The sequence below is a fragment of the Aptenodytes patagonicus genome, chromosome 17, assembly GCF_965638725.1.
Source record: "Aptenodytes patagonicus chromosome 17, bAptPat1.pri.cur, whole genome shotgun sequence".
In the NCBI taxonomy this organism is placed as follows: Eukaryota; Metazoa; Chordata; class Aves; order Sphenisciformes; family Spheniscidae; genus Aptenodytes; species Aptenodytes patagonicus.
This window is the reverse complement of record NC_134965.1, coordinates 11,992,006-12,018,300: the sequence shown is the minus strand read 5'-3', so window position 1 is coordinate 12,018,300 and position 26,295 is coordinate 11,992,006. Positions and strand designations below refer to the sequence as shown.

The following is a 26,295-nucleotide window of genomic DNA, read 5'->3' as shown; positions in this document are numbered from 1 at the left end:
TTCCCTCCGTATATACTGTGGGTCCTTTCATCCCGATTGCTTTACAAGTAGCACCCCTCCCTTTCTGGGTTGGGAAATGAAGGTCCTGTAGAGCAGGATTTGCCCAAGGTCGCATGCCAGGTTAGTGGATGAACAAGGTGGGGGACTGGCAGCTCCGTCCTCTGGTCATTCAACTCTCGTCCTCCCCTGAGGACCAGGACGGGGATGGGCTCCTCTGGGGCTCCCCACCTCTCCCGTGCCACTGGATAGTGTTCTGGGAACAGCCAGCCTTTACTTTGTTAGTAAGATAGGCAGCTTTTGTATATGCTGTGCCCCAAAAGTTTCCTTGTTATCTCTCAGGTCGAAATATGACTGTAGGTTCATGGAGGAGAGGGGAGTTTGGAGGTGGGGCTTTCTGAGCTCGGTGGCTGCGTAGTGCTGAGGCAGCAGCAGGAGCTGCGCTTTTCAGCTGCAGCCCAAGAGTCGGAAGTGGCAAGGACTTGGTCTGCAGAAGCCCTTGTCCTGGCAGTGCCCTGCTTTGACACAGTAAATCCTTGAGCAAGTGTAAATCTGCAGAGAGGAATTGTCCGCATGAAACCTGGCCAGTGCATTTCTCTGTGCTTGAGTTGCATCGTAGGCAGTTACTATTCCCTGTGAGCGCACACAGATCCCTGCACCCTGTAGGTTATTTTACCCTTTACAAAATGTGATTTGAACTAGCCAAGAAGTCTGAGAGCAGCACTGAAAAGCTCCGAGTGCCACAAACACTCTGAGCAGGTTGCTGGCACCAGTCTGTGAGACTCGGACGGGACGTCAGGCTGAGCTGTTGCGGTGGGTTTCTAGCCCTCAGCGCTGGCTGAATATCCCAGCAAAATAACGCCAATGAAAAAACCCTCAAGCCCTGAACCTACTCCCCAACTTCCACAGCAGCGATTAAATGGCCGTATTTCCCACCGCCCAGAAGTTGCAGTGAGATTCTGCCACAGCTTTGTTCTCGAGTGCCTGCAGACACAATAGGAAAAGGTCATTGCATAAACACCGCTTCTCCAAAGGCAATTTCTTTGTCTGTTTTGAAAGCCAGGAAGCAAAGGGTATTCTAATTTGAACTGCTCTGCTGGCGCGACAGTACCGGGAGTGCCTCCCCCCGCACCTTTCTGGTTTTAGGCACATCTTCAGGTCAAGAGCCTTGCCTGTGCTGGAGAAGCACACTCGATCTATGTGGTTTTGGCTGCTAATAGGTGGCATGTGTTTGCTCCTGCTGCAGGCGAGAATGGAGTCTGGTGGGCTGGGTATGAGCACGGGTGGGAAATGCAGCAGGCGGTAGCTTGAGGTCTGGGCTGGTAGCACCCAGGCTGTGAAAATGCTTCGGGGAACACTCTGGTGGGTATAATTAGTTCACCTTTTTCTTTGCCTGTGTCTGCTTGTTCGTGGTGCTTTTGTTTTTAAGCATAAAGATTTCAGCGTTTTCCCCAATGGTTTGAACAAAGGGTGAACACGTGGGGAAATCCATAAAACAATGTCACCAAAAATGCAAGGAGGAGAAGAAAGCTTTTAATAAAGCACTGCTGGGCATTTGCACCTGGGAACTGGGCTTGGATGAATTCGAACGGGAGGGAGGCTGCTGGAGAAGGTCACCTCTGAAGGTGGCAGATGAAAAAGCAGCATGGCCCGCTCTTCTCAGGGGAGCTTTGGCAGAAACCCATCAGTCCGTAGGTGTTCAGTTGGCCCATCCTCCAGTGTGCGATTCCCCGGCATCCCGGGGCTCAGCAGAGCAGCCATCCTCAGGAAGGTGCTTGTGCTTGAATCGAGGTGGGGGGAGATGGAGGGGAGCAAACTTCAAGGGAACCATCCGCAGCAGGGAATGACTTGGCTGTAGCTACCCTGAGCGGGCTATCAGGGGAGGTTAGAACATGGCATTAAGGCACCCAGTGATGACAAAATCGTGGTTATTTGAGGTCTGATGCTCAGCAGAGAAAGTACGTCCTTTCGCCTTGTCTATCAGTGCACGGTCTCAAAAAGTAGCTGCAGAGGAAGTAAAGCATCCACCGTATCTGAGGAACATTAGAAAGCATACTGAAATTATAGTCATGATTATTAGCAAAGGGGTCTGGATTTTGTGCCTGCAGTGTGCCTGTCTGAGTCTTGTTTTCATTTTCCATTACCAGCAGATCTGTTTTATAGAGCCGTTCGGCTCTGTGTGGTCCCTATTAAAAGTTTTCTTTCCCAGGGTGATTCTGCTCCTTTGTTGCATCTGGTTCTTGAACACTTTATACTATCAAACAGCAAAACTGCTTTTATTGATGCGGCAAAGAACAATGGGATCTTTCCAACAGTGCTCCCAAAATAGGCTCTGGGCTTTTTTTTTATGCCTGGCTTCCAACAGTGGAAAAAATGATTGAGATATGTTAGGTTTACTCTGGTCACTTCAACAGGAGATTGGTAATACCAACAAATGATTCCAGTAAATGGATTAGCTCCTCTTCTCCAGCAAGGCTGAAGTGATGTGTACTTGCCCTGTCCATGCTCTTTCTGCGAGACAGACAGCTGAAAAAGCAGAAAGCATCCACAATTTAATAGAGCGCAGATCGGGTTAGGCAAAGATGATGGCATTGGGCTTGTGTCAGGTCACCGGAGTGTGATTGCAAGCTGGTCGGACGTGCGTGGTCGCTGCTCATACAGTGACTGCACCCGCCGTGGCCTGAAGCCTCATGCTCGGTTCCTCTGAGATGCAATTTCCCGTCTGTGCGGAGACGGGGAGCAGGGAAGACAGAAGAGGATGAGCAGAGACACAAAACCAGTTCTGCTCTGTGTGTGTGAACTGAGCTTTCCTTAGTGTCTCAGTACTGGCTTTGGGTTTTCCATGTGAACAGATGTCAGGGTAAGTGTGTCTACCATAAAAAAATATATATAAGCCATATTAAAAATTTGTGTATATATATATTTTAATGGCCACTGTCAGCTTTTGCCCCCTGGACATATGCAAAATCTGATGACTCCTGACTATCTGGAACTACTACTGTAAAAACGAAGCTGTGTGCCCTGTTTCAGAAGAGGAGTGTGGAGCTTTGGGTGGATGCTGGGGCTGAGAGTGTCCGTGGTGTTAATGAGGAGATGCTGCAGCAGCCACCAGCACTACATGGCTGGGATCCTGTGCTGCGTTAGATAATGCTAATTAAGGGAACCTCCTTGCAAGACGTTGTATACCCTCCTCCAGCAGCAGGAAGGGCTGAGAAGTGGGTCTGGTGCGTAGAGAGCTTGCAGAAATACCTGCCGGCCCAGTGGGGAGGGGGTAGAGAGCGTGAGCTCTTCTGAAGACCCCTTTGGGGTGTGTGGGAAGGGTCCTGCGAGGCCAACAGGCAGCGGACCTGGGAAACCACCGGAGGAGCTGGAAGGGCCCTGAGGGCTGCTGGCCCGGGGTGGGGAGTCCCCACGGGGAGGTGGGAACAGGCGCTGGCGAAGGCATCCCATCCGCAAGTTTTGACGAGTATAAAGACTCGTGCGGTGCTCTGCGCGCAGTGCTCTGCCTCTGGTTAGGGGAGCCCGAGAGGAGTCTCAGGCACATGTGGTAGCAGATGCTTCCAGAAGTATCCTTTGGTTTGTAACATTCTTAAACAAACAAACAAACAAAACCAACAAAACCCACAAAACATGAGAGCGAAGTTGTGTTTAGGCTGCACTGACTTGGCAGAAGAGTATGCTTTGCAGCCTCAGGGAACATAACAGTTTTAATTCTGTGAGTGCATGTGCTATGTAATATTTTTATTTATTTTTCAATTCTTTTGGAGGGCCTTACTACGTGGCCTTTGTCTTCCTTCAGATGTAAGGTGCTTGTTACAACCCTTTGCTCGCCTGCCTTCCACTTCTAAACTGTGCGTTTCCACAGCAGGTTGCATCTGGCTTACTGGGAAAGAAAAGAGTCTGTATACAGTGATTGAAGATTTCTTCTTTATATAGAGCCTTTAAAAAAAAAGTGTAGTGCCATTGAAATCAAAGCCTGGCTTTCTGCGATAAAGGGCCCTGCAAATTGACCGCAGGGTCTTTCAGAAAAGTCTGTCTCCTTTTGATACAGACATTGCTGGGGGAAAAGAAAAGGGAAAAATAGGGTTGCCAGTGCTCGGAGGAGTAAACAGGTGAGCATTGTTCATGTGAGTCCTGAGGAGCAACCCTGCCTGCTCTGCAGACACTGCTAATGCCACAGATTCAATCGTATTTACGTGCGTCTCGGCTCTCAACAGCTTGTCGCCCCACAGAGATGCCTGTGCTTTCAGCGTGGCGGAGTAATGAAACGTCACTCGGTGCGCTCGCTGACAGCCGGGGAGGAAAGCCACCCTCTCCACAGCCACTCGGTGCTTTCTTATACATCAAAGGTGCCTTTGGGACAAGTCCCTATCAGTTAAATCTACAGGTGATTCTCAAGTTGTCAAGTAAAAGCTGACACGAATTTCTAAATGGCATTAATGTAATTGATGAGGGCTTTTCCCCCACATACCAACTCTAAATATATATGTAAGAAAGTGATTATCTTAATGTAATTCATCATTTGCTTGAAGTGCATGCTAAACCTGAACCTGTTTGCTCTGATAAGCATTTACGTACTGAAGGAATTGATGTTATCGCTCTTTGCCTGTGGTCTTGAACAAAAAAGCAGACTTCAAGCTTACATTAAAAAAGGGCGATTTCCCCCCTCTCCTCTATTTCTTCTGATCAGAGCTTTCCTGGGAACGGCACACCAGAGGGGGTTGAACTTTTTTGTTGTTTTTAACCCATGCACACAGGGGGGAAACTTGGGTATTTCAGCATTTGCAGGGATGTTTAAGGCTGTTTCTTACACCCCCTCGGCCAGACTGCAGCGTGCTGACCTCTTAGTGGTGGTGGGAGCTGGTTTCCAGGAATAGCTCAGCAAATGCTTTGCTCTTTACATGTGTATCCAGAGGAACAAATGGTGCATATATTCAAAGCATCTGTCATAGCCAGACACTCTTTCTCACAGTAGTATATGTTGTTTGCTTAGGCAGATACTGATATGGTGCATGAGCAGCAGGGATGGAGTCCTGGCCAAGGATATTAATAATGTCCAAGAATGTTGTGTGCTGCCTGAAGCTATAGCCTGGAGGGGTCATACTGCACAGCTCAAAGGTATTATTTTAACCTGAGGCTAAGCTTCTCATTTTTGCTGGTATTTCCCTTGACCCCAGTCAGTATTTATTTCAATTCCTTGAATAGTTTTTTGTTGTTTGGTGCCTAATTCTTTATTCCTTCACATTATGATATATCAAGTCAGCAGGGCAACGGAGAGGCCACGCTCTCCTTCCCAACCAAGGCTTGCAATGCTTTGGGATGCAACCCAGGGTGGGTAGAACGTCCATGCAGACTGCAGACCTGTAAGAAAGTGCAAGTCGAGTATTTCATCGATTTTTGCATGCAGCAACATTTGACCTGGAGGTGAGATGCAAATACAGCAGGTAAACCACAGCTGTGAAAAACAGATTGATAAAGATTGGGGACTTTTTGCAGTGAGGGTCCCTCTGCGGAGGTGCAGCCTGTAGAAACGTGCCCTCACGTGCTCGTTCACGTGAGCTTTGTGTTAGCAGTTCCCACGGTGGTTCGGAGGAGCACCGAGCTGTTACAGGCTGTGATGTTGGGGCTGTTGGCTCTCCTGTGCCCCCCCTGGGGCAGGACCAGTGAGGAGGGGGACGTCTCCGCCGGAGCACAGCCCTGGCTGGGTGCTCTGCCTGGGGATTGCAGCGACAGCTGCCAGCAGCATCACCACAGCCCTCTTTTGGAGTGCGCCCGTGGTAAAGTGTGGCCTTTTGCCTTCCCATTTATCTTAGCTGATGCTTGTGTGTTAATGAGAGGAAAGACGCCTGCATGTTCACAGTAAAGTGTCCTTCGCTTTGCGCTACATCCTCTGCAGTTTGGGAGGGGGGACTTTGTAACCTCCACTGGAAGCAGGGACTGGCCACCGGCAAGCCCAGGAACAGCATGTGAAATGACGGTGTTTTGGGGGGGGATGCCCACGCGGTGCGGTGGGTCTGTCCCCCCCCAGCCCCGGGCTGTCATGATGCTGCTGCAGTAACCAGGTAGGCAGGAGTCACCTTGAGCACAGCCTCTCAGCTGCTTGAAAAATTTCCCCCTGCGAAGTCAGTTCTGTAGACACATCATTTCTCTCGGGGCGCCTCTGGCAGCTGCTGCACCCCTGAACTCTCCAGAGGTGGTAATGAAATTTCAGAGGCAGGAACAAGGAGGCGTTTCTGGGTTTGGATGGTGCATTGGAGAGGAGTAGTGTCGGTGGCAGGTTTTGGCTTTGTTCCTTCACCACGGAGCTGCCTCGCACTTCTCCTCCGCTTGCTGAAATCAAGCAGAAATCCCTGTCTTTGCAAATCCATTTTTTTGTCTAGAGGGACCAGTCAGCTCCGAGGTCACAGGAGCCAAGCAGAGGCTGCCATGCTTGGCAGGCGATGGCTTGCCGGGGTGGTGGTGAACTGTGGCCCCATCACCAAACCCGGGGTGTATCCACACCAGGGGACACTGATTTACCGGAGCGTTTTGGTGGCAGGTTATCTGGTGAAAGAGCCTGAAATTGGACCATTGCTGATGTGTGGCACAAATGGGCCTTGATGACTTGCCCTTGAATGGGCAAGCTGGGGTTCTGTCCCTCCTGGCCTCCGCACAGGGCACTGTCAAATACCCCCATCACAGGCGGGCGCTCATTGTCCCCGCTCTGCCCAACCCCAGGAGGTGCCCTTCCTACCGTGGCTGGAGCAAGGGCCAGCACAGTGGGAAGGGCTCTCCTCGCTCAGGGCCACCCCAGGTATGTCTCCTTGGTGCACCCAGCTGGGGCGCAGCTGGGAGGAAGAAGAGGAGCTGCTGTGCATGCTTTTGGGTGCTGCGGGACATGTGGAGGAAATGGCCTCAAGTTGCGCCAGGGGAGGTTTAGATTGGACATGAGGAAAAATTTCTGTACTGAAAGAGTGGTTAAACATTGGAAGAGGCTGCCCAGGGAAGTGGTGGAGTCCCCATCCCTGGAGGTATTTAAAAGACGAGTAGATGAGGCGCTTAGGGACATGGTTTAGTGGACATGGTGGTGTTGGGTCGACGGTTGGACTCGATGATCTTAGAGCTCTTTTCCAACCTCAATGATTCTATGATTCTATGATTCTACGTGGAGGCACGTGGCTCGTGCACGCTGTTGGGGATGGTCGGCCCCGGTGCTGCACGGAGCCCAACCAAAGGGTCTCGGGGGGACACACACAAGGGTGGGAGGTCTCCATCTGCATGAGCTCTGCCTTCAGCTCCCTTTCTCAGGGGTGAGGAGGGGGATGATAGCATCTTCCTCCCTCAAAGGCACACTGAGGGTAGCGGGGCCCCAGTGTGTCCCGCTGGGTATGCGGATGGGTTGGGGTGCAAAGCCCTTCACAAGCTCACAGCAAGCGTGCAGCACTGTGGGTGCTCTGGTTTTCTCTTCTTTCACCACAAGCAGAACCACTGCTGTACTGACGCAGAAGCCATCCCATTCCTCGTGCCGTTACCGGTCTCTGTTTTCGCTGTATTTGCTAACTGCATCCTCAAAATAGAAAGTCACTTCACAGTTTTATGCTCTACTTTTGCAAAGTCGATAAATACTAAAAACTTCTGCTCCCGTGGTCAATCACAGTGATTTTTTGGAAGGGAGTGAGCTTTTCTGGGCTCTTTGTCGCAGAAGAAACAACTCTGGGAAAGCGTACTTCCATTTTTTTAATAATCTATTTCTATAACTGAAGGATCTCAGATTTCTTTTGTAAGAGCAAGTGCCTGCTTAAACATGGAGACAAATACAACCAATAATATGTACTTGAAATTTAATGCAAGCTAATTCATTTTGGCACAGTCCCAGATATGCTGATTAAATGGCCTGTGAAGTGCTACAATATCTTGATAATGTACATTCTACATTTGATTATATAATCAATTATGTTGCACCTAATAAAATTTAAAATTAGTGAAAAAGCTGTGAACAGATTGTATCAGGTGCAGAGTGGGTCTTGGGCAGCTTTAAAGAAACTTCTGCAAGCGTACACTGTGAAGGAGCGTGCGTGTGCATGTATGTATCTTCAAAAAATTGATCTTTAGTAAACCGGAGGCTCAGTAAAATGTTTCTGTTAATTTATTGACTATATTTAAAAGAAAATAGTGTCTACAGCTCCTACTAGCCTTGCTGAAACTCAGGGGTGTGTGGCTGTCCTGAAGAGGCGACCGTGAAGTCGGTGTACAGAACAGTTCATGCACGAGTCTATCGGCCCCCGCCTCTCCCCGACTCCTTTTGCCGGAGCCGGTTTCTCCCCAGCTTCTGGAGAGCAGCAGGCAGGGCTGGGCAGCGTGGAGCCGTCGGGCTGGGCTCCTCCCGCCCAGGGTGCTCGTTGCATGGTTGGGGGGGAGAGGAAATAGGGTGCAAAAACAGTCTTTATGCACAGCCTCCCCCGTCGCTCCCTTGCTTTGCTGCCGGCAAATTTACTAACGTTTTCTATCAAGAGATGACCTTGCACCGCATTTTTAAAACAGCTTAGATATTCTTGGCAGTAATTCTGTGGTGGCTTTAGAAGGGACATTCTCCCCCTTGGGCAGACCCAGAGTTCAGCTCTGTGTATTGGGGTTTTCCTGCACCCATCAGTGGGAGCAACCGAACAGTGAGAGCAGAGCCACCCTTCATCGGCTCTTCCCTGCTCAGGGAACCGAGTGTCCGTCCCTGGGGAGGACGGTGTATCCCAGCCAGCTGGGGCAGCCTTTCCTACTCCATCATCTGCGACATCTTCACTTGCTTCTGATTTCAGCTGTGAGCACTCTCTGCTCGCAGGGTTAGCCCCGGGATGCGGGCTCGCCTGCCCGGGGTGGCTGGTGATGCTCGGCATGGTGGGGAGCCCCGGGCTGTCCCCCCCCAGCTCGGCCGTGCACCTGGGAGCAGCCACGATCATTTGGCAAACGTTTCTCATTCCTTTCCAGGAACGTTAGCGATTTCTGGGTGACTAGCTACAGCAGGTTAGGGGAATTTGGCCTGGATTTTATGGCCCTCCAGTAAGAGGGTTGATGGGAAACAAATGCGTTATGGCCCCAGACAAGCTGTTGCTACATTTTTTGTTTCATTTTAAAGCAGCACTATCAACCAGTTGGAATATAGGCCTGGAGTATCGCGGGGAGTAATCTAATTAGTATGAAGTCAATTCACTAGTTTCTTTTGTATCTCGTGATTAAATAAGTGGGAAAATGGCTTGAAAATTAGGTGCTAGAACGACCCAATTACATTTCTGTAGCTTTTTGTATTCAATTTCATAAACAATTTTGCTCTTCGCTGGTTAATCAGTGAATGCCTTTTTCCAGTTTGAAAAGCACTTTTGAAATTATAATGCAATTAAATTGTGTGTGGATGTTCTGGCATAGCGAGTGTGAAAGCTGGGGGCCTGGCAGCCAGCCATGTTGTACCTTGACAGTAATGAGTTCCTGAGCTGGCAGCTTGCTGGTGTCATTCATAATATTGTCCACGCTGGGTTACTGTAAAATGCAGCCGCCTCAACTCCTTTCCAGCCAGCGTCACCAGGATCCAGGCACTGGATCCTCTCCCTCCCTCTGCAGAGACCGCAGAGCTGGGGACGATTCCTGGGGCAGATCCACCGCCTCTGTGGGCGGCAGAGATCAGCCTGCGGGACCCTGCTTTGCGCTTGGTGAGCAGATCGAGATGTGTGCAAGCACATGGTGAAGTTTTTTGCAAAGCCGTAGAGCAGCTGTGTGCTTGCTTTGGGTTTTTTCTTTTTTCTTCTTGTTTTCTTTTCCTTATGTGAGCCTCTGTATGACTGAAGATGGGCAAGGGGGATGGAGGGGATTAAGTATTATTTTCCTGGGGGGCATAACTGGGGCAAGTAGGAAAACATCTCAACATCTTGTCCTTCTCAAAGTCAGCGGTAGATCTGCCCCTGGCCTCGCCACAACCTCACTGCTTGATAGCTCTTGGCTTGGAGCCTACATCCGAGCAGTGTCCTCTCACCGGGCAGGTTGTCCCCAGGTGAGCTTGCCGCAAGCTCCCACGTGGGCTCTGAAGCTGCTGTTTTTCTCACCAGTCCCAAAATCCGTAAGGGCTGGGGTGTTGTTTAAGCTCCTCTTTTCACAGCCAAAATGCCAGTGGTCCATGCAGCATGTGAATCGCGTGCAGCGCCGAGTGGCATCTCATCGGATGCCAGCTGCGAATGACTTCCAAAGGCCCTTTGGACTCTTTGAGGCCACTAGGCTGTGAAGACCACTACCTGGTATGTGCTTCTGCTGTACTATGGCCTGTCTCTGCAGGCCTTTTAAGGTCGGAGTTTTTCAAGGCCTGCTTTTTATTCTTGTAGGGTATTTGTCTTGTGTTCAGCCTGCTCGTGGTGAGCGGGAGCTCAGTTCAGCCTCCTGGGGAAGGGCGACCAAGTCTGCGTAATCGCCACCTCCCGTGATTTACGGCCGAACACCACAAGGGGAAAGGTAGAAAGCTGTGTTAAGAGAAAAAGAAATAATGTTGGAAATAATGACTTGCTTGGCAGGTTTTAACAAGTTCAGTAATGGTATTAGGTGCCCTTGGCTCAAGATAGTAACCTCCTCTTAAATGATCATTACCTGGCTAATAAAGACCTCAGAGCAGGTCATTACAGCTTAATTTAGACATAGCATCCTGTTTGGTTCGTGCAGCGTTGCCATCTTTCAAGTTGTTGAATCTATTGCCTGAACGCCGTGGTTGGGAGTTGGGGGTTGCTTGGGTTTTTCCTTTCCCAGCAGCTTAACGAGGAACTGAGTGTTTGCCCGATCTTGATGGCCCTTCAGCTCAGCTGCTCGTGGAGGTGGGGATATGCATGGGCAGAGGAGAGAGGACGAGGGACTTCTCCAGCTTGTCACTTCAGCTCTGCTTACAGCTTGTGGTTTTCATGAGTGTTGATTCAAGGAAGGGCAGGAAGAAGTGATGGAAATGAAGGACCCCATTCGGGAAAGCTCTTAATCGTATGTTTAATTCCACATCTTGTTCAAATCAATGGGGTTTAAACGAAGGCTGTAGGGCTTTGCCCTGTTGATGTGTTGTTTCAGAGAACCTGTGGTTTTCAAAGTCTTTTAGGTAGCGCTTGCCCAGGCATCTCCTTCATGTGGGGACCCTCCCCTGGCCATCCCAGGAGACACCAGGCATGTGCACGTTTCCCTTCCCACCATCTCCCTCGGGAAGAGGAGCTGGTTTCAGAGACGAGCGACTGCAGCCAGGTAGGAAGGTGTGCAGGAGCGGGGGTCCAGCCTCATGCCCACTGTGCCGCCCCAGCCTCTGCTTGCTCGCAGATGAGCCGTCATGCTTCCCTAACCCCATTAGCAGCAAGTTTCAAATGCAAGTAATTATAATAACCAACCCCCACCTGTTATTAATATTTTGAAGACATCTCTTTGATAAGCCCATCTTTTCAGCCAATTTCCTATTTCTACTGAAAGCAAAGCATTCTTCCTTCCAGTATTGTAAATCTGTTGTTAAAATGAAGAAAAGGAAATGGAAAAAAGGATCCCCCCAACAACAAAACCGTAACACCAGGCTCGGTGCTATGCCGCCTTTGTCAGTCCTGGATAGAATTATGCATCATGAATAAAAACTGCTGTCAACATGCATTGGTTTCAAAACATTAGAGCATATGGTATGTGATTATCTGTATTGTCAAATGCAATAAAGTGAATTTGGATATAATAAAAAATGTAATATTTTAGAAATTTGGTAATAAACTGTGGAAGAATTGACAGGCAGAGAGTATTTGACGCCCGTAGGCAAACAGAAAAAGATGGCAGGACTTTGCGCTCGGCGGGCAACGGCTACTGCAGGCACATTAGGAGCAGCTTTCATTTCTGACGGGGGAGCCTAACCGGGTTAGCTGGCACCCAGTGAGCGATGGCCTTCGTCCCTGCCTTTGCTGCTGAGACCTGCCTTCCCACGGCCACTCGCTGCTGCTCCACTTGTCCTTGTCCTCTGCCACGCGGGGCTGGCAGGCAGGGGACCAGGGTCCACCGCTGGCTCCCCGCGGGCAGGTCTGCACCCTTTGGCTGTAGGAGAGGTGGCGAGCGGAGTCAGAGTGGTGATGAAAGTTTTGGCTTGCCTCGTGGCACGGTGAGGGGCTGCAGGGTGCTCATTTTGGGGATGGAGATCAGCGTTCAGATTTGTCACTGGCTCTGCGTGCTGCAGGTCTCGCTAACGAACAGACAGAAGTGTTTGCTTGAAGCATGAGGTTCCCATTCTGGTTGTAGACAGATTAATTGGATTTTACAAGCATTTGGGGTTTTCTTCTTTGATAGCAAAAAGAAATCTGTTAGTTTATGCCACGCTTCCCCCGCCCAGCTGCACTCCCATCGTTTTTGTACCAGTGACTCGTTGGAGAGCTGGGAAATCTGTACCTGAACCGAAAGAAGCAGTGAAAAGCTGTGAGGAGCATGGGTGGGTCTGCTCCCAATGCTACTGGGGAGCTGGAGTTAAATACTGATGAAAAAGTAAACGCTGCCCGAGATAACTTTCTCCTTCAGTATCTCATATTTCAGCCCCGTGCGTTAATTCTTGAGCCGCTGACAAAAATGCACCCGTTGAGACATGATGTCTCCAACAGAGAGAAGCTGAGTCGGGAGCAAACTTTGGGGCCTCCTGTGTAGAAAACTCAGATGCAAAAAATGCAGACGTAAGTGTATCACACGTACATGCAATTTTTCTTAGGTCACTGCTAATGCTTCTAAATGATCTGTGAATGCATTAATGGTTTCTGTTAATTAACAATATGATAAAACTGGCATTTAGTAAGTTGCTGTGTAGTGTGCGTTTCAGTCATTATGTACTCAGCACTCTGGTTTGATTTCAGAATGTTAATAGAATAAAATTTTAATGAAGATTTGTTGTTACCAAAAATTTATTACACAAAGTTCAGGTGCCGATACATTAGCGCAGTCCGTGACATGCGGTGGGGTTCCCCTTACGCAGCCGCGCAGCCCGGCGCCGGTGCTCCATGCGACCGCGAGGGCTTTGGCCAGAACCATCATCCTGGCTCCGGCTGTGTGGCCCCTGCAAGGGGAGGCACAGACGCCCCCCCAGCCTGGAAATTTCTGGTTAAAATGGGTCATTTGAGAGAGGGACAAGTCCCTGTACCCTTCATCCTCCCGTCAGGGAAAATCTTTCCCCAAAACCAGTTTGGGTAGATTTTTGCCTGTTCGGAGAGGCAGGCTGCTACACGGCACAGCGGCTGCTCATCCTAAGGTGCCCTTTGTTTTTTTGAGCGATGCTCCCTTTGCAAATGCCACGCAGTCGTGGGAGGACGGACCGAGGAGCCTGAGCCTTGCAGCTTTCCAGAACAAAAGCAGAGGAGTATCTTGCTGGTGCCCTTTATCCAGCTGTGCGGCTGACCTCAGCTCTTTCCTCTCCTGCCGCGCTGGTATTGAAACGCTAGCACCTTGTATGGAGGTTTTGATCTAAGGCAGTTGTCTGCTGATTTAATTTTGAGAATTTACTCTCATGTCATGGAGTATATATTGACACTTTAAACAGCAGTAATACCTGCCTGTGTCTGCCAGGAGAACCTGACTATTTTCCGTACCCAACCCAAGATGCACATAAACACCAAATGGATGTGCAGGCTAATCATCTGTCTTGATGAGCGTCATTCAGAGAAGCACTGCTAGAGAGCACACTTTACAGTTAAATGAGGACGATATTTTTTATCCTAGACCGTAGGTGTTAACCTTCTCTTTCCCCTTCCCTCGCCTGGTGCATCCCTCTCCCAGTCTGGTTATCACGAGGGTGGGGTGAGGTCTTGTTCTCCGTGGAGCAGGAGGTGCCTTCAGGTGGTACCTTCAGGCGTGGCCATCCCTCCTCCCTGCAAACCCCTCCTTAGAGGTAAGGAGGCGAAATCTGGGAAGCGTGTGTCTCAGACTAAGGCTGTGTTCTGTTAATCTAGAGTTACTTCTTCGGAAACCGAAACCTCTCCTTTCATGTGTTTGCAGCAGAGGAAATGGGAATAACAGGAAATAACAAGTTAGAATTGACAGCTTTTATCCTAGACGATTTTGAGCTTTAACGAGCTGAGATGAAGTACATCAGGTGAAAACTTTGTGGAAGGAACTAGAAGGTGGGGGGGAAGAAATGAGGGACCTGGACCACAAGGAAGATTTAAGCAACTTGTCCAAAGACTCGAAATAAGAAGGTGGCAGAGTCGGGGCTGAGTTTTTGAGTCCTGGCTGTTGCGTTCTGGCACTAACAAACAAATGGCTTTTCCCAGAGGTAGGATTAAACCCACTGGTCCCCGTTCCCAGACTCTCAGGGTAATGACTTGAATTACCTTTGCAGACAGCAAGAAGTTAGAAACATCTGTGGTTCGCTGTCTGAGCAATTAAAATGTCCCAGCCCCTCTGCTCAGGTCATTCTGTTTGTCTGTAATAGACGAGATTCGGTGACAGGACTTGGTTTCATGTCCCCCTCTCCCCCCCTCCCCTGCAGGTTTATTATTATTTTTATAAGGTGGCTTGGCAGTCTGCGATGTGGTAGCTTACTAAGTAGCTTTTTCCCCTCTGATTACAAGGGATGTGTGAATAAAGTAGAGCGGTATTGATTCACACCAATCTATGCATTGACTGTGTGGGAGCCACTTGCGATTCCCAGCAGCACCAGAAAGCTTTGCAACGGGGAGAAATATGACCAGGCAAGTTGAGAAAATAAATTAAACTAGTGTCAACTTTTCTTGTTTCTCCCCTCATTATTAATGGATAGAATGGGGCTCGTTTATCAAGAAGAGGAAAAATTAATTGACACAGGCTTTAATGTTATTATGCCTGGCTTGTCTGGTCACATTTCTTCATTTTTAATTTTTTTTACTTTTTGAAAGGCATTTTATTACAGTTTACAGGACCAGCTGCCAAAACTATTGGTATAAACAAGAAAGCAGGTGCGTAAATAATGCCACAGCAGGACTGGACCTTTCTCTGTTTCAAAGCTTAAGTAACTTAAATATGGGGAGAAGAGAAGAGGCATGAAGCAAACGCAAATGAGCAGATCAGGTACTGAGACCTAACACAAAAGGGGAATGCAGCCTGAACTAATATTTCCTCATTATAATGCTGTGTGCTGCAGCGGGTGTCAGGCTGGATGTTCCCACCCGTCAGCACAGCCGTTCGTCAGGCAGTACCCGCGCCAGGGGCCGGTGGGACAGCAGACCCCCAGGGACCCGGAGCCGCGCTCCGCACTCGCGCCGTGCCAGCTGGGTTGGGAATCTGGAGCAGGACGGTGCCGCGGGAGCGCGTTACATGTGTAAGAGGAGACTGATCCTGCATTAAAGAGAACACCAGCAGGCGACTCTCAGGTTATTCTTGCCTAGCAGCAGGAGTGAGATTTAAGCAGAGCTTGCATTGCTTATTGGTATGATGTGGACCATGTAAATCTCTTCCCTTCTCCTCTCCGTGCTCTTGTCTCCTGCCCTTGGTCTTCGGGATTATTGTGCAGGCACAAAAGAGCCTTGGTGATTACTTACTTCCCAGAACCCTTTAAGGAGCTCTCTGGTGCTTTGGCGTGCTATAAATGCGGTAAGAGGCAGTCCCAGCTGCAAAGACCCTGCAGTCTAACCAGACAATACAGACACAGCTTGGGTGAAAAGGAGCACTACAGATGCAGATGAGATGAAGTGATTTGCTCCACCTCATCGAGTGACCCCAAGACAGCCTGGGAGTTGAAACAGGCTCCTCCAGCTCTCGTTCCAGTGCCTTCATCCACCAGAGCATCTTTCCTGGTGGCTGAAGAGCCTCTTCACAGAGCAGCGGTGCCCACACGGTAGGCGGGGGTGTGCGTGCCTCCGGTGAAGGTGGTTTTGGCTCAGGTGCTGGGCTGCGAGCTGGTGACGGAGGTGCTGGCACCCATGGCACTGCCCTGGCTGCTGGGGGCAAGGCACCCCGCTGCAGCAGGGGCCTCGGTTTGCCTGTCAGAGCCCTCCGGGGGCTAACCCCAGCATGGCGCAGGATGCAATCACCTTGTTTTCCTTGTTTTTATGCACGCATGGGCTTGAAAGAGCGAGACCTTTAACCCGGTAAGCTGCTTTCGTGTGATTCTACTGACGAGTGATGTCCTCTGTGTGTGCAAACGCAGCTGCAGTATATATCGCTGTACACACAGATAAAACCCGGGCTGTGGAAAAGTTGCTGCCAACTAGCAAGAGAAAGTAGATATATTTCATAGCAATGGTGTCATCATCTCAGCTGTATTTTACCGAGGTTGACATAAAACTTCTCAAGTGACGACAAAAGTCTGAAATATAGTTGGTTCGAGTGTGAAAAAAACAAAATGCAGAACACAGGAGCACTGACATTTGGTATCTTCAGTATGGCTTCTTAATACTATTTCGGGCTTCTACCAATTTTTTTAAAATTATTTTAATCTTTTTATGGTTTCAGTCACTTTCTCTGAACAGTGTTTCTCTTATTTCTGGAATACTGTGGCAGAAAGTGCTGCAGCTGAGCTCTGCTTTGCTGCACGGAGTCGTCCGCCCATAGGCCTGGGCAGCTTTCTTGGCTGAATGGATCAAAGGAGGCTTTTTGGTGTAACGAAGGTGTGTCGGAGGATGCGTCCTGTGCTGTCGGTTGTCAAGCATCTGGGCTGGCATCCGCAGGCTCATTGGAAATGTTTCCAGGGGAACTCAGGGTTAATTGGATACTAGAGATTATCTTGCCTTGCACTAAGAAATTTATTTTCCCAAGTTTTCCCTCCCCTGTGAATAATACACTTGTATCTGTTTCCTAGTGAAAAAAATCCCCTTTTGTGAGTCACTGTTAAAAAAGCACCGTTCTGTCAGCCAGCCGTCCCGAAAGGGATCTGGTCTGCAGGGGTACCGAGTACCTTCAACTTGTTTTACTTCAGTTGAAGGCAGCTGCACCCTCTGGTGATTGACCCCCAAACATTTTAGTTTCTAATTAGCAGATGCAGAAAGTCCCAGCGGGTAAAATAAGTCACCTGAAGAGGTGGACTCCTGTTCAGTGCCCGCCATGTGTTACTGTAGGCAGGAGCAGTCACACAGCTGGACCAGGCTGGAGCAGACCGACTGCCCACTCGGCCGTCAGCGCCACGGGAGGACCCCACAGCAGCGGGGGATACTGGAAGCGAGCTATCCTCTTCCCGAAACCTGCTGCCACGGGAGGCAGCAAGGGTCAGACCGGAGGGGACCTCCCCATCGCCTGCCTGGGTGGCACTTCTGCTGTCTTCCTCAAGAGCCTGTGAGCCCCAGCCTTCATCCTCATCCCTCTGAAATGAGGCTTTGGCATCTCCACATCTTCGTGGGCAGTATGAATGGAGGCTGCAAAGCAGCTGTGAGCACGGTCGTGGAGAAAAAACAGGATGGTTTGCTAGATGTCCTGAGTGCCCCCACATTGACGTGCACTTGGGGAGGTAGGAAGGAAGGTGATTTGGGGGTGATGGGGTGAGAAATCTTCAGCCACTTCTCTGAAATTGCAGGCCCAAGGGAAAAGCCCGGCCCCTCGTTGGATGCAGGAGGGCTGCCGGGCTGGGGGGGAGTGGGTGAACACGGCCAAGAGCAGAGCTGCCACCCTGGGAGGTGCAGCTCCTGAGACCGTTTGGCATCTGGAGGAAGAGAGACCCTGAGCAGAGGTAGCACTCGCCACCCCGTGCCGACGGGCCACCCGCACGCCAGCTGCGAGGACTTGTTCACGTTGAATTGCTGGGCCTTCTTATACAGTAATCGCAAAGCAGCTTTTCCGATGGATAGCCCCCTCCATCTCATTCCTTTGCCCAGACCATTCCTGGTAATTAGCCGGAGCTCTGCACACGTGCGGGCGCCTGCCTGCAGAGCAAACCCTCTCCCTGTCGGGCGCCGGGACTCTGGGAGAACCTCGCACATCGTTTCGGTGCCTGTCAGTGGCCATTAGCCAGCGGATGAATAGAGTGAAATGACTCCTTTTTCTGAGCAGATGCTAAAGGAGGGTTTTTTCACCTGAAGGTCGTGAATATGTGTCTCAGTTTCCTTTAGTGATCGCGCTTGGCTCAGAGCCTCTCATTTGGGGGCATCTGTTTGCCTCTTATTTTATTTTTTCCCTCTTCTTTGTCTTTTCTTTTACAGAAAAGATTATTCAAATGAATATTCAGTTTTATTCATTTGAATAAAAAACCCAACCGTTTGACTCTGTTAAATGCTTATCTCTTAAATAGAGCTTGTTAGCTTCCAATAATAGCTTCATTCAGAAGGATGCGGTATAATTTCATTTTAAAATGTGTGCTCCTTGACAACCGGAATCCTATTTATGTCACCATTTTAAACAGCCGCCTTTGTTTTGTGTTAATCTTTTTCATGCACTTTCCAAGAACCATTTTTTTGTTGACTCTTAGTACCTCTCAGAAGAAATGATTGTCCTATTTAGTCCGGGAAGGTTTCTGAGAGTTTTGGTAATATAAAAATGAGCATGTATTCATTATGCTAACTAATAAGGCGTGTGTGCAGTAATATTTTTGTGTGTGTGCAATTATTAAAAGTTGGAATCTGATATTCAGAAAGTGAAACAAAAAAAGAACCCATTACCCGTCACTCTTACAAAGTTTTTAATTCTGGGGCATATGATCTCTTGGGGATTGTTCATTTAAGGAGCGATAGCATCTCTTGAATAGCATCCTGTGGATTTTAAGTGCCTGTATGCATGCGGATTAAAATCCTCTGGTTGCTTCCCAATCAGTTAAAGGTGTCGGTAATCGTAAAGGTAAAACATCGTGAGCCTTCAGCTACGGATTGAGTGCCCTGCGTGGGCTCTGGGCCTGAGCCCATGAGCCCCTTGCCCGCTGGAGCTGCCTGCCCTGCCCGTCTGCCGGCTCCAGAGAGGAAGGAATAAAAGATGGTGTTGGGTTTTCTTACAGACCCAATCACGTCTGTTTTTTCTTGCCAAGCCAGCTAGACTGGCCTGTGCAAAGTGGCATAGATCTTTTAAAAATCTGCAAATGAGTGTTGACACCTATGGATTGTTATTTTATTCTTGTTATAAAATCTGCAAATGCTGAAAGCTGGGTAGCTATCTGATTTAATTGGACAAATAATTTCTTGATAAACCTGTGTTTAAGCCATGTGGAGTGGGATGAGAATGGGAAACTTGTTTCCGAGTCCAAATGTGTAATGACTGCAGTGGGCTTTCTTGCGGTGTTGTGCATATTAAGGCTAATCTCCTCTAAATTCCCTCTCTCTCCTCCATCCTGGCAGTGAGACCTGACAAAAGTTGCAAGAGAAATCCTCAACTGCAGTACTCGCTAATGAGTTACTAATGATGAAGATGTTGCTGATGTTCAAACAATTAATGACTTGTAGACCCGGACTGGCCATCTCATTGCGCTGGGCAAAGCTGGTCCCCGGCGGCGCGCTGCTCCCAGCTCCGGTAATTGCCCGACGCAGCGTGCTCCGGGATTCCTGGGATGCCATATTCAGCCAGTTAACCACAAAAATTTTAGTTTTAACTACAGGTCTGTTTAAGGTAGATTTAAATGGAGTAATTTAGAAGGCAAATGAAAGACTTGAGTTAAGTAAAATACTTCAAGCTGCTACATGCTTTAAGTGCAAAGTAAAATAGTGTTCTGAGCGCTGGGTTTGAGTGTGATGTGCTGTCGGATGATGTTTTATACCTTGGAGGAGATCTAGAAACCATTTCTGGTGTTTTTTCCCCCAAGAAGAGGGTCCAAAGAGGGATGGACCATTGCTACGTGTACTGTGCATTCCCAAACAAGCCGGCTGGGAGCTGCTCGGACCTCGCCTCGGCCAGTGCGGGAGCCGCCAAATGCACTTTACAGCTTCAAATATTGTAGCCTGCAAAATGTATCTTGTTCCTGTAGGTTGCCAAAACCAGTATAGTTTTAATATCTTCTGCTGTGCCCCATCAAAGGAAATCTAGTGTGTGTTTAAAATTATGAAGTATTGCTTCGGGACCCCAGCGCAGAAACTGCCTGCTGCTGGGCACCTGGGGGTCTGGCAGAGGGAGCAGGTTGGGGGTGGCGCTTGGGACCGGCAGGACACGACCACGGCACTCACCGCTGCTGGAGGGGAGCAGGCCCGGTACTGGAAGGTGCTAATTGCAGATGGGAAGTGTCAGTAGCAAAATGGGTTTGAGATGAGGCTTCACTGCTGTATTCCCAAACAGATGGGGCGTTGGGATGGGCAGCGCAGGATGGACGGACACGCGGCCGGTGGCAGATGGGAGCCGGCTCCTTCAGAGTCAGCAAAGACAAAACTGCTTTGCTGCCGTGCGTGGCTGGACGGAGGGATGCTCACTGGGCAAAACTATTCACGGAAAATAACGCCGGGCAGCGTTGGTTTCCCCTCCCTCTTCCCTCCCCCGTCCCCCCAGCCAGGGGCAAAGGCTGCTGCTGGGGGTGCCCCAGCTCCGGCTCGTTTGGCTCGCAGCCTGGTGCGACGAAGACGTCACGTGCTGTTTCACCAGCCTTGAGTCCAGCAGAGTTTTCAGTGCAGTCTGGAGGATGAAGTTCATCCTGTTGTTACATTTTTAAGATTTCATTAGCTTAATTGGTGTCGATGTTGACTCATCAAGCCTTTGCCAGAAATTTAGCACATTAGATTGTTTTTTGTTTGTTAGCTTGATTCTTTCTTTTTTTTAAGGAATGAGCAGGGAACGTGACTGTGTATAGCTGTGGTGGGCTGCCAGATTTCTTTAGTGTGGCGTGTCTGCAGCCGTGTGGCCCCAGCAGAGCAAATACAGTGTGCAGCTACGGGCGGGCAGCAGGCATCAAACGACCCTAAACCAGCCCAAATCCACGGCTCCTTTGAAGCAGCAGTGGCGAAGAGAGAAATGATTAGATCAGAGGCCTTAAACGTAATGGTTCCTTGGAGGCCTCAGGATGTCCTGATGAGGTATTAGAGGAAGTAATTCAGGAAGAAGGGGACAAATAACCACCTCCGGAGCCCAGCTGACCCGCGGGGCTGGCTGCATCCGCACGGGATGGAGCTGCGGTGGCTGCGCCGCTGGCCCCAGCACGCAGCAGCGGGGACATTTGGTGTTTGCTCAAAGCAAATGGAAACACGAAGTGCTGCTGCATGTTTGGGGAAGCATTGGTATTTTTTTCCTCGCCAAGGGTAGCAAGGGGTAAATGAGGAATCATCTTCTGTCTTCCCGGATTTTTATTTTTTTGGGTCACGTAATAAGTCAGCTCTAATGGAGAAGTCCCGTGGAATTAAACAAGAGATAAAATCAATATGGTTCCATAGAAATATAATTGGGTTTTGTAGAGATTGCTCTTAAAAACCTATAAGGTGTAAAAGAAAATGCGGCCTTATTGTAGTTTCTGAGCCGTCGTGTAACCGGGGTGTAACTATCCATTAAATTCTGCAGGATGGATCAAAAAATCCATAAGGAGGTTTTAATTCTCCATTAAATCTTATGGAAGAGCTGGAACAGAACCGTATTAATTTTCCCCGAGACAATGCTTCTTCCCTCCATTAGTCTATAATAAGTTCAGCAACAGCTCCATAGACAGCAGGTGTATTTACACGTGCATATTTTTATGAAAGTTTTCCAAAGTCCCAATGGCTAAGTAATGCTTTATTAAAATGAAGTCCGTTTAACTTAACTAATATTTTCCTTTCCCCCTCCCCTTTTTATTTCTTTATTAAACAGGATTTGGCTTCGTAACTTTCGAAAATGAAGACGTGGTGGAAAAAGTCTGTGAAATTCATTTCCACGAAATCAATAATAAAATGGTAAGTTGTTTTTGTTCCGCAGCGCGTGTCGGTGGCAGCGAGCTCTCGCCCTTTGTCACAGACACATGCCATGCCTGGGTGGTGGCTCTTTGGGACAACCTTCTCCGTGAGATTAATTGGGTGGTGGGCACACCGTGCCTGGTGGAGGTGTCATGGGGACAGGCTGCTGAGCCTTGACCATGGCTTGCTTGGGCGCTACTCCTGTCCCCCCGCCAGCAGGACGGGTGTCTGTCCCCCCATGAGCACAGGCGTTGTCTGCGGGCTCAGGCAGCCACCCCAGAGCAGGTTTTGGTGTGGGAAGCCAAAGGGCTGAAGATGGTGTGAATCAACCTGCTCAGCTTCTTGACCAGCCTTGGAGAAGCCGCCCTTCTCCCCGCCTGCTCTTGGGAAGAGCCGTGGCAGCCACTGAATGGCTGTGTTAGGGGTTTTCAGGAGGGAAGTGGACTGGGGTAGCTGTTGCAGACCATCTGCTCCCAAAATAGTTGTTCTGGTCAAGCTCCCGAGTCCTGATGCTGCTCTGATGTTGCTGCTGCCTGCTGGACCATGTGCCCTGGGAAGTCGTGGCTCTCTGCCATCGAGCCACAATCACTTTCCACCCAGTCCCGACCCAGGAGCCAGACCTGGGTGAAGTTTCTCCTAAATGACAGTCAGGTCCCAGGTTGCGGGTTGCCCTGTCAGTAAAGCCACTGAGCCAGATGAAAAAGGGCATTTGTATTTGAACTGATGCAGTAACTTTGATATTTTCAGCTAAAATATTCTTTTCCCTTTGTCAAAATACCCTTTGCTTCTCAAATGTGTATTCAGATATGCATTGTATATTGGTCTGATACGTGTTCACAGACTTTAAATTCAATAATAGAGCTTTTAGTGTGGATAAGATCAAAGCAATCTCCTTGGCATATGCTGGAGGCCTGATTCAATATTTGACTTGCTAATTTTTCCCAGGGCACTGAAATAATATCCTTCATATTGTTCCTCACTGCAATATGCATCTGAAATAAAAGTAAGGGTCCCCTTGGCAAACTGAGTGGTGGGATGGCAGGGCAGGGCCGGGGCAGTTCCCCTTGCCCAGCGGGAAGCCTCTCGCTCCATCTCAGATGGGTGCCCCGGGCTCTGCCTCTGGCCTGTCCAAGCGTCTCACTGCTTCCCCAGCCTCCTCCTGCTCCTGGGGTTTCCTGCCTGCCACCAGCGATACCTCGCCCGAGACACTTGTGGGTTGTGGGGGAGGCTCATTCCCCTGTATAGTTACTAAATGCTGATTAATCTGCCTTAAAATAAAACAAAAAGAACGAACCCCAACCATGCCCCCCCAGCATCCAGACGACAGACCCGGCAACAAATTAGAAACACTTGGAATGTAAATTTAGTTAAGACTTGTCAGTTGGGAGGGAAGAGCTACAGTGCCACACTCCAGGATTTTCCTACCGCTTAATCGCGGGTGGGTGCGTGTCAAGTCATACTCCGTAGGTTTAGTTATTTCACAAAAAAGGTTTTTCTCTGGAGCAAGGCTCAGCCTTCACCTGATGCAGATCAGCGCTGCCCAGTATTGCCCTGGTGAGGTGCTGATGTCAGCTGGAAGGAGCAGCAGGGTGGTGGGGTGTCCCAGCAAAACCGGCGCCAGCAGCGGGGCAGAGCTGCTATTTGATGCTTCTTGGCGGGATCGGCACTCCTGCGCTGTAAAAATCTTACCCAGCTGTTTGCAGACCCCTGCTACGGGACGAGTGGTGGGAGAGTTGTTGGGAGGATTTCTTCCCAGATGAAAGGCTGCATGGGAAGGTAACAGCAATGCAGGGAACGTGGAGGATGGGACAGGGCGAAAACACTCGAGGAACATCACAAAGAGCAAAAGAAACAGTGTAGGCTGTTGGTGTTTTGTTGTTGCGGATACTTAAAAGATATTCTTCCCAGCTCTCTGTGCCTGCTTGGTGCACGATCCAGGTGCCACGATGCTTTGAGCATTCTCTTCTTGTCACTTCTTCTACAGCACTAATTTTAAAAGCAGCCCACGAGGGAGGAGATGAGACATGATCCTGTTTTGGGACTGACTCATCGTATTGCTGATGTGTCTGCAGATTAATTACCAAACCCATGCAGGGGCAGGAGAGCTTGTGCACGCATGTGTGACAGTGAGCTGGTGCAGATGGCCGGAGGTGACACACAGCTGGCTGGCGGTCAGAGTTAGGCGCAGACATACTTCCCGCAGCACCCTCAGAGACTGACCACTCCTGCTTCGTTTTTAACATGTCCCCCTCTAGCGTTGAGCTGCAAGGGGGACGGGTTCTCACAGCCCCAGCTCGAGGCGATGGGGTTTGCAGCCGCTTGGTGAGCTGGGACGGGCACCCCTCATCCCCGTCCCCATCCCCATCCTCGGGCTGCTCGGCTGGGGCATCCGTGGCTCCGCGGGCACCGACTCGCCCTGAGCTCGCTCTTTCTCATCTCCTGAATGCTGTCATTTCCCAAAACGCGGGGGCAAGCAAAGGGTAGTGGAGCTACTGTTGTTCATGAGCCTATTTCTAGCCTCCCGTCTCCCTGGCAGGCTATTTTTAGCCCACCCATTCTGCTTCTGTTGCCATCCGTAAAGCTTAGAATGTCAAATGTAATATTAAATGAATAGTGTGAAAGCGAAAAGAAAATGCCAGTGAGGTATTTAATAAATGAAACTTGGAATTTACGTGGGAGGCCAAAGATGCTCTCCAAACATTGCGGGGGGGGGGACAAATAAAACCCAAACAAGCTATCCTCAGAATATTGTTCCTCTGACACGAGCAGGCTGCTTTGCAAAGAGAAATTTGGTTTTATAAGGGGGTGCAAAAGTAGCTGGAAAAGAAATGTGATGGAGTAATTCATTTTCCTTTAGATCCCACTGTGATAGAGTCATTCATATCACAGATACGGCGGGACAAGTGCCGGCAGGCGGTGCGGTGAGCCGAGCCTGGCCCAGGCGCTTTGCACTTGAAGTCAGGATCTCAAGTCAGACTCTGGAGCAGCTGACAAAAATGTTAGGCTGTTTTAAAATAGGCTTTGACACTGCATAGCACCTGTGGCTGTTTCTCTCTCTCATGGTGGGATTTTGTGGGTTTTGTGGGTTTTTTGTTGTGGGTATTTTTAATACATCAGCACTCTTCAGGCTTCTCCCCAGACTGGCAGCCTTTGATGATGTTTTAGACGTGTATATCACACACGATGTGCCTTTGGGTTTTCTTCCAAATACTTTGTCATCTAAGGCACCTCCATCCCTGGAAAGGCTAAACTGTGCACCACGTGCAGAAGGCAGGAGGGCGCGCGAGACCACCAGTGTCCGAGGTCCCTGCAGTAACCAGGAGCGGAGGAAACACAACGTGCAGCCAACAAACCACCTCCAACCTTGCACAGAGATTTTGAGAAGCCACTGCGTCCTTTGCCAGCTGGGCGCCATGGAAGGCAGATGTCAACCCCCAGATGTGGTGTTGGGCCTCATGCACGATCCTGCTGCCTCTCCAGTTTGTGTCTAACTGGTGGCAGTGATGAGTTTGCTGGCTGTGTTGAGAGGGGATACATGGACCACAGTGCAGGGGTGATGCCGCATGTGGTGCTGCTCGGCTGTTTACAGGCACGACCCTGGGCTGCAGGCGTTTGGGGTGTTGTAGGTAGCTAGTTCTGGAGCAGATGTCTTCGGGGAGGCTTGACCAAATGACCCTGCCATCTCTGCATACGAAGCGTCTGGGTCAGGGAGTGGCTGTAGGGCTGAAAATGATAAGTGGCATTGGCTTGCCCAGAAGGCATGGCAAGGGACAAAGGGGAAAGTTATAGGATGTGAGAGATTTTCTTGTGGGCATGTGCTTAATCTGGGTCCAGAAATCACCCTTCTCCCTTGTGAGGAAATTGTTTTAGTCCTGTAAGCATGTTTTGATGCTTTTGTCCCAAATCCGCAAACTACGCAAGCTCATCACACCTTGCCACTCCCTCACCCCCCCCCAGCCCTCAATGGAGGCATTAACCCTCATTTTACACTCAAATCAAGTAACCAGAGAGTTAAGAAACAACCTCCAGCGGCCAGAAATTAAATGCAGCAGCTCCAGTTTGAGGACCCCACTGCAATCCCTGGGAAACTCTTTGGAGCTGGGGTTGTCCCTTCATTGAACACATCTGTAGGACCTACCAAAAGGGAGCGGTCATTGTGAATGGGGCATACGGGCACCGAGGCTAAAAGTGTGCCTGACTCTGGGGGGTCTGGTTGCCAGCAAGTCACAGGAGAGCATCGCTGCTCGTTGTTTCCTACTGTGGGATCACTACCAGCTTGTAGAGCTGGAGCCTGACACATGGCTTGTTGTTGTGGGAGAGCATATATGGGCACCGCTATGAACTGTCGTGCAAAGAGGCCGATGGTCATGGTAACAGGTTCTCTGCAGAGGGCTTGTTGCAGGAGTGAGGGCGATAGGACCCGGTGCAGGGCAGCGCTGGGCAGGCAGGTACGCCAGGTGTCACTGACATTAGTGGTGCTAGGGAGGGGCTGACGGTGCGGTGGCTTTGGAAACCCCATCTGTCAGCTGAAGGACACTGCAGACCGCTTGCAGGTTGGATGCATTCCTATAGTGTTGTCTTCAACGTG

At 49.7% G+C, this 26,295-nt stretch overlaps 1 protein-coding gene across 15 annotated transcripts in view; it reads left to right on the top strand.

The window, feature by feature from the left end:
* The window catches only part of MSI2 (musashi RNA binding protein 2), a 266,353-nt gene that overhangs the window by 183,202 nt on the left and 56,856 nt on the right, over nucleotides 1-26,295 (top strand). For all 15 annotated transcript variants that reach the window (XM_076354542.1, XM_076354531.1, XM_076354540.1 and 12 more), the window contains exon 8: nucleotides 21,625-21,707. In XM_076354542.1, the coding sequence (XP_076210657.1) occupies nucleotides 21,625-21,707 (83 nt within the window). The remainder of the gene's footprint in view (nucleotides 1-21,624; nucleotides 21,708-26,295) is intronic.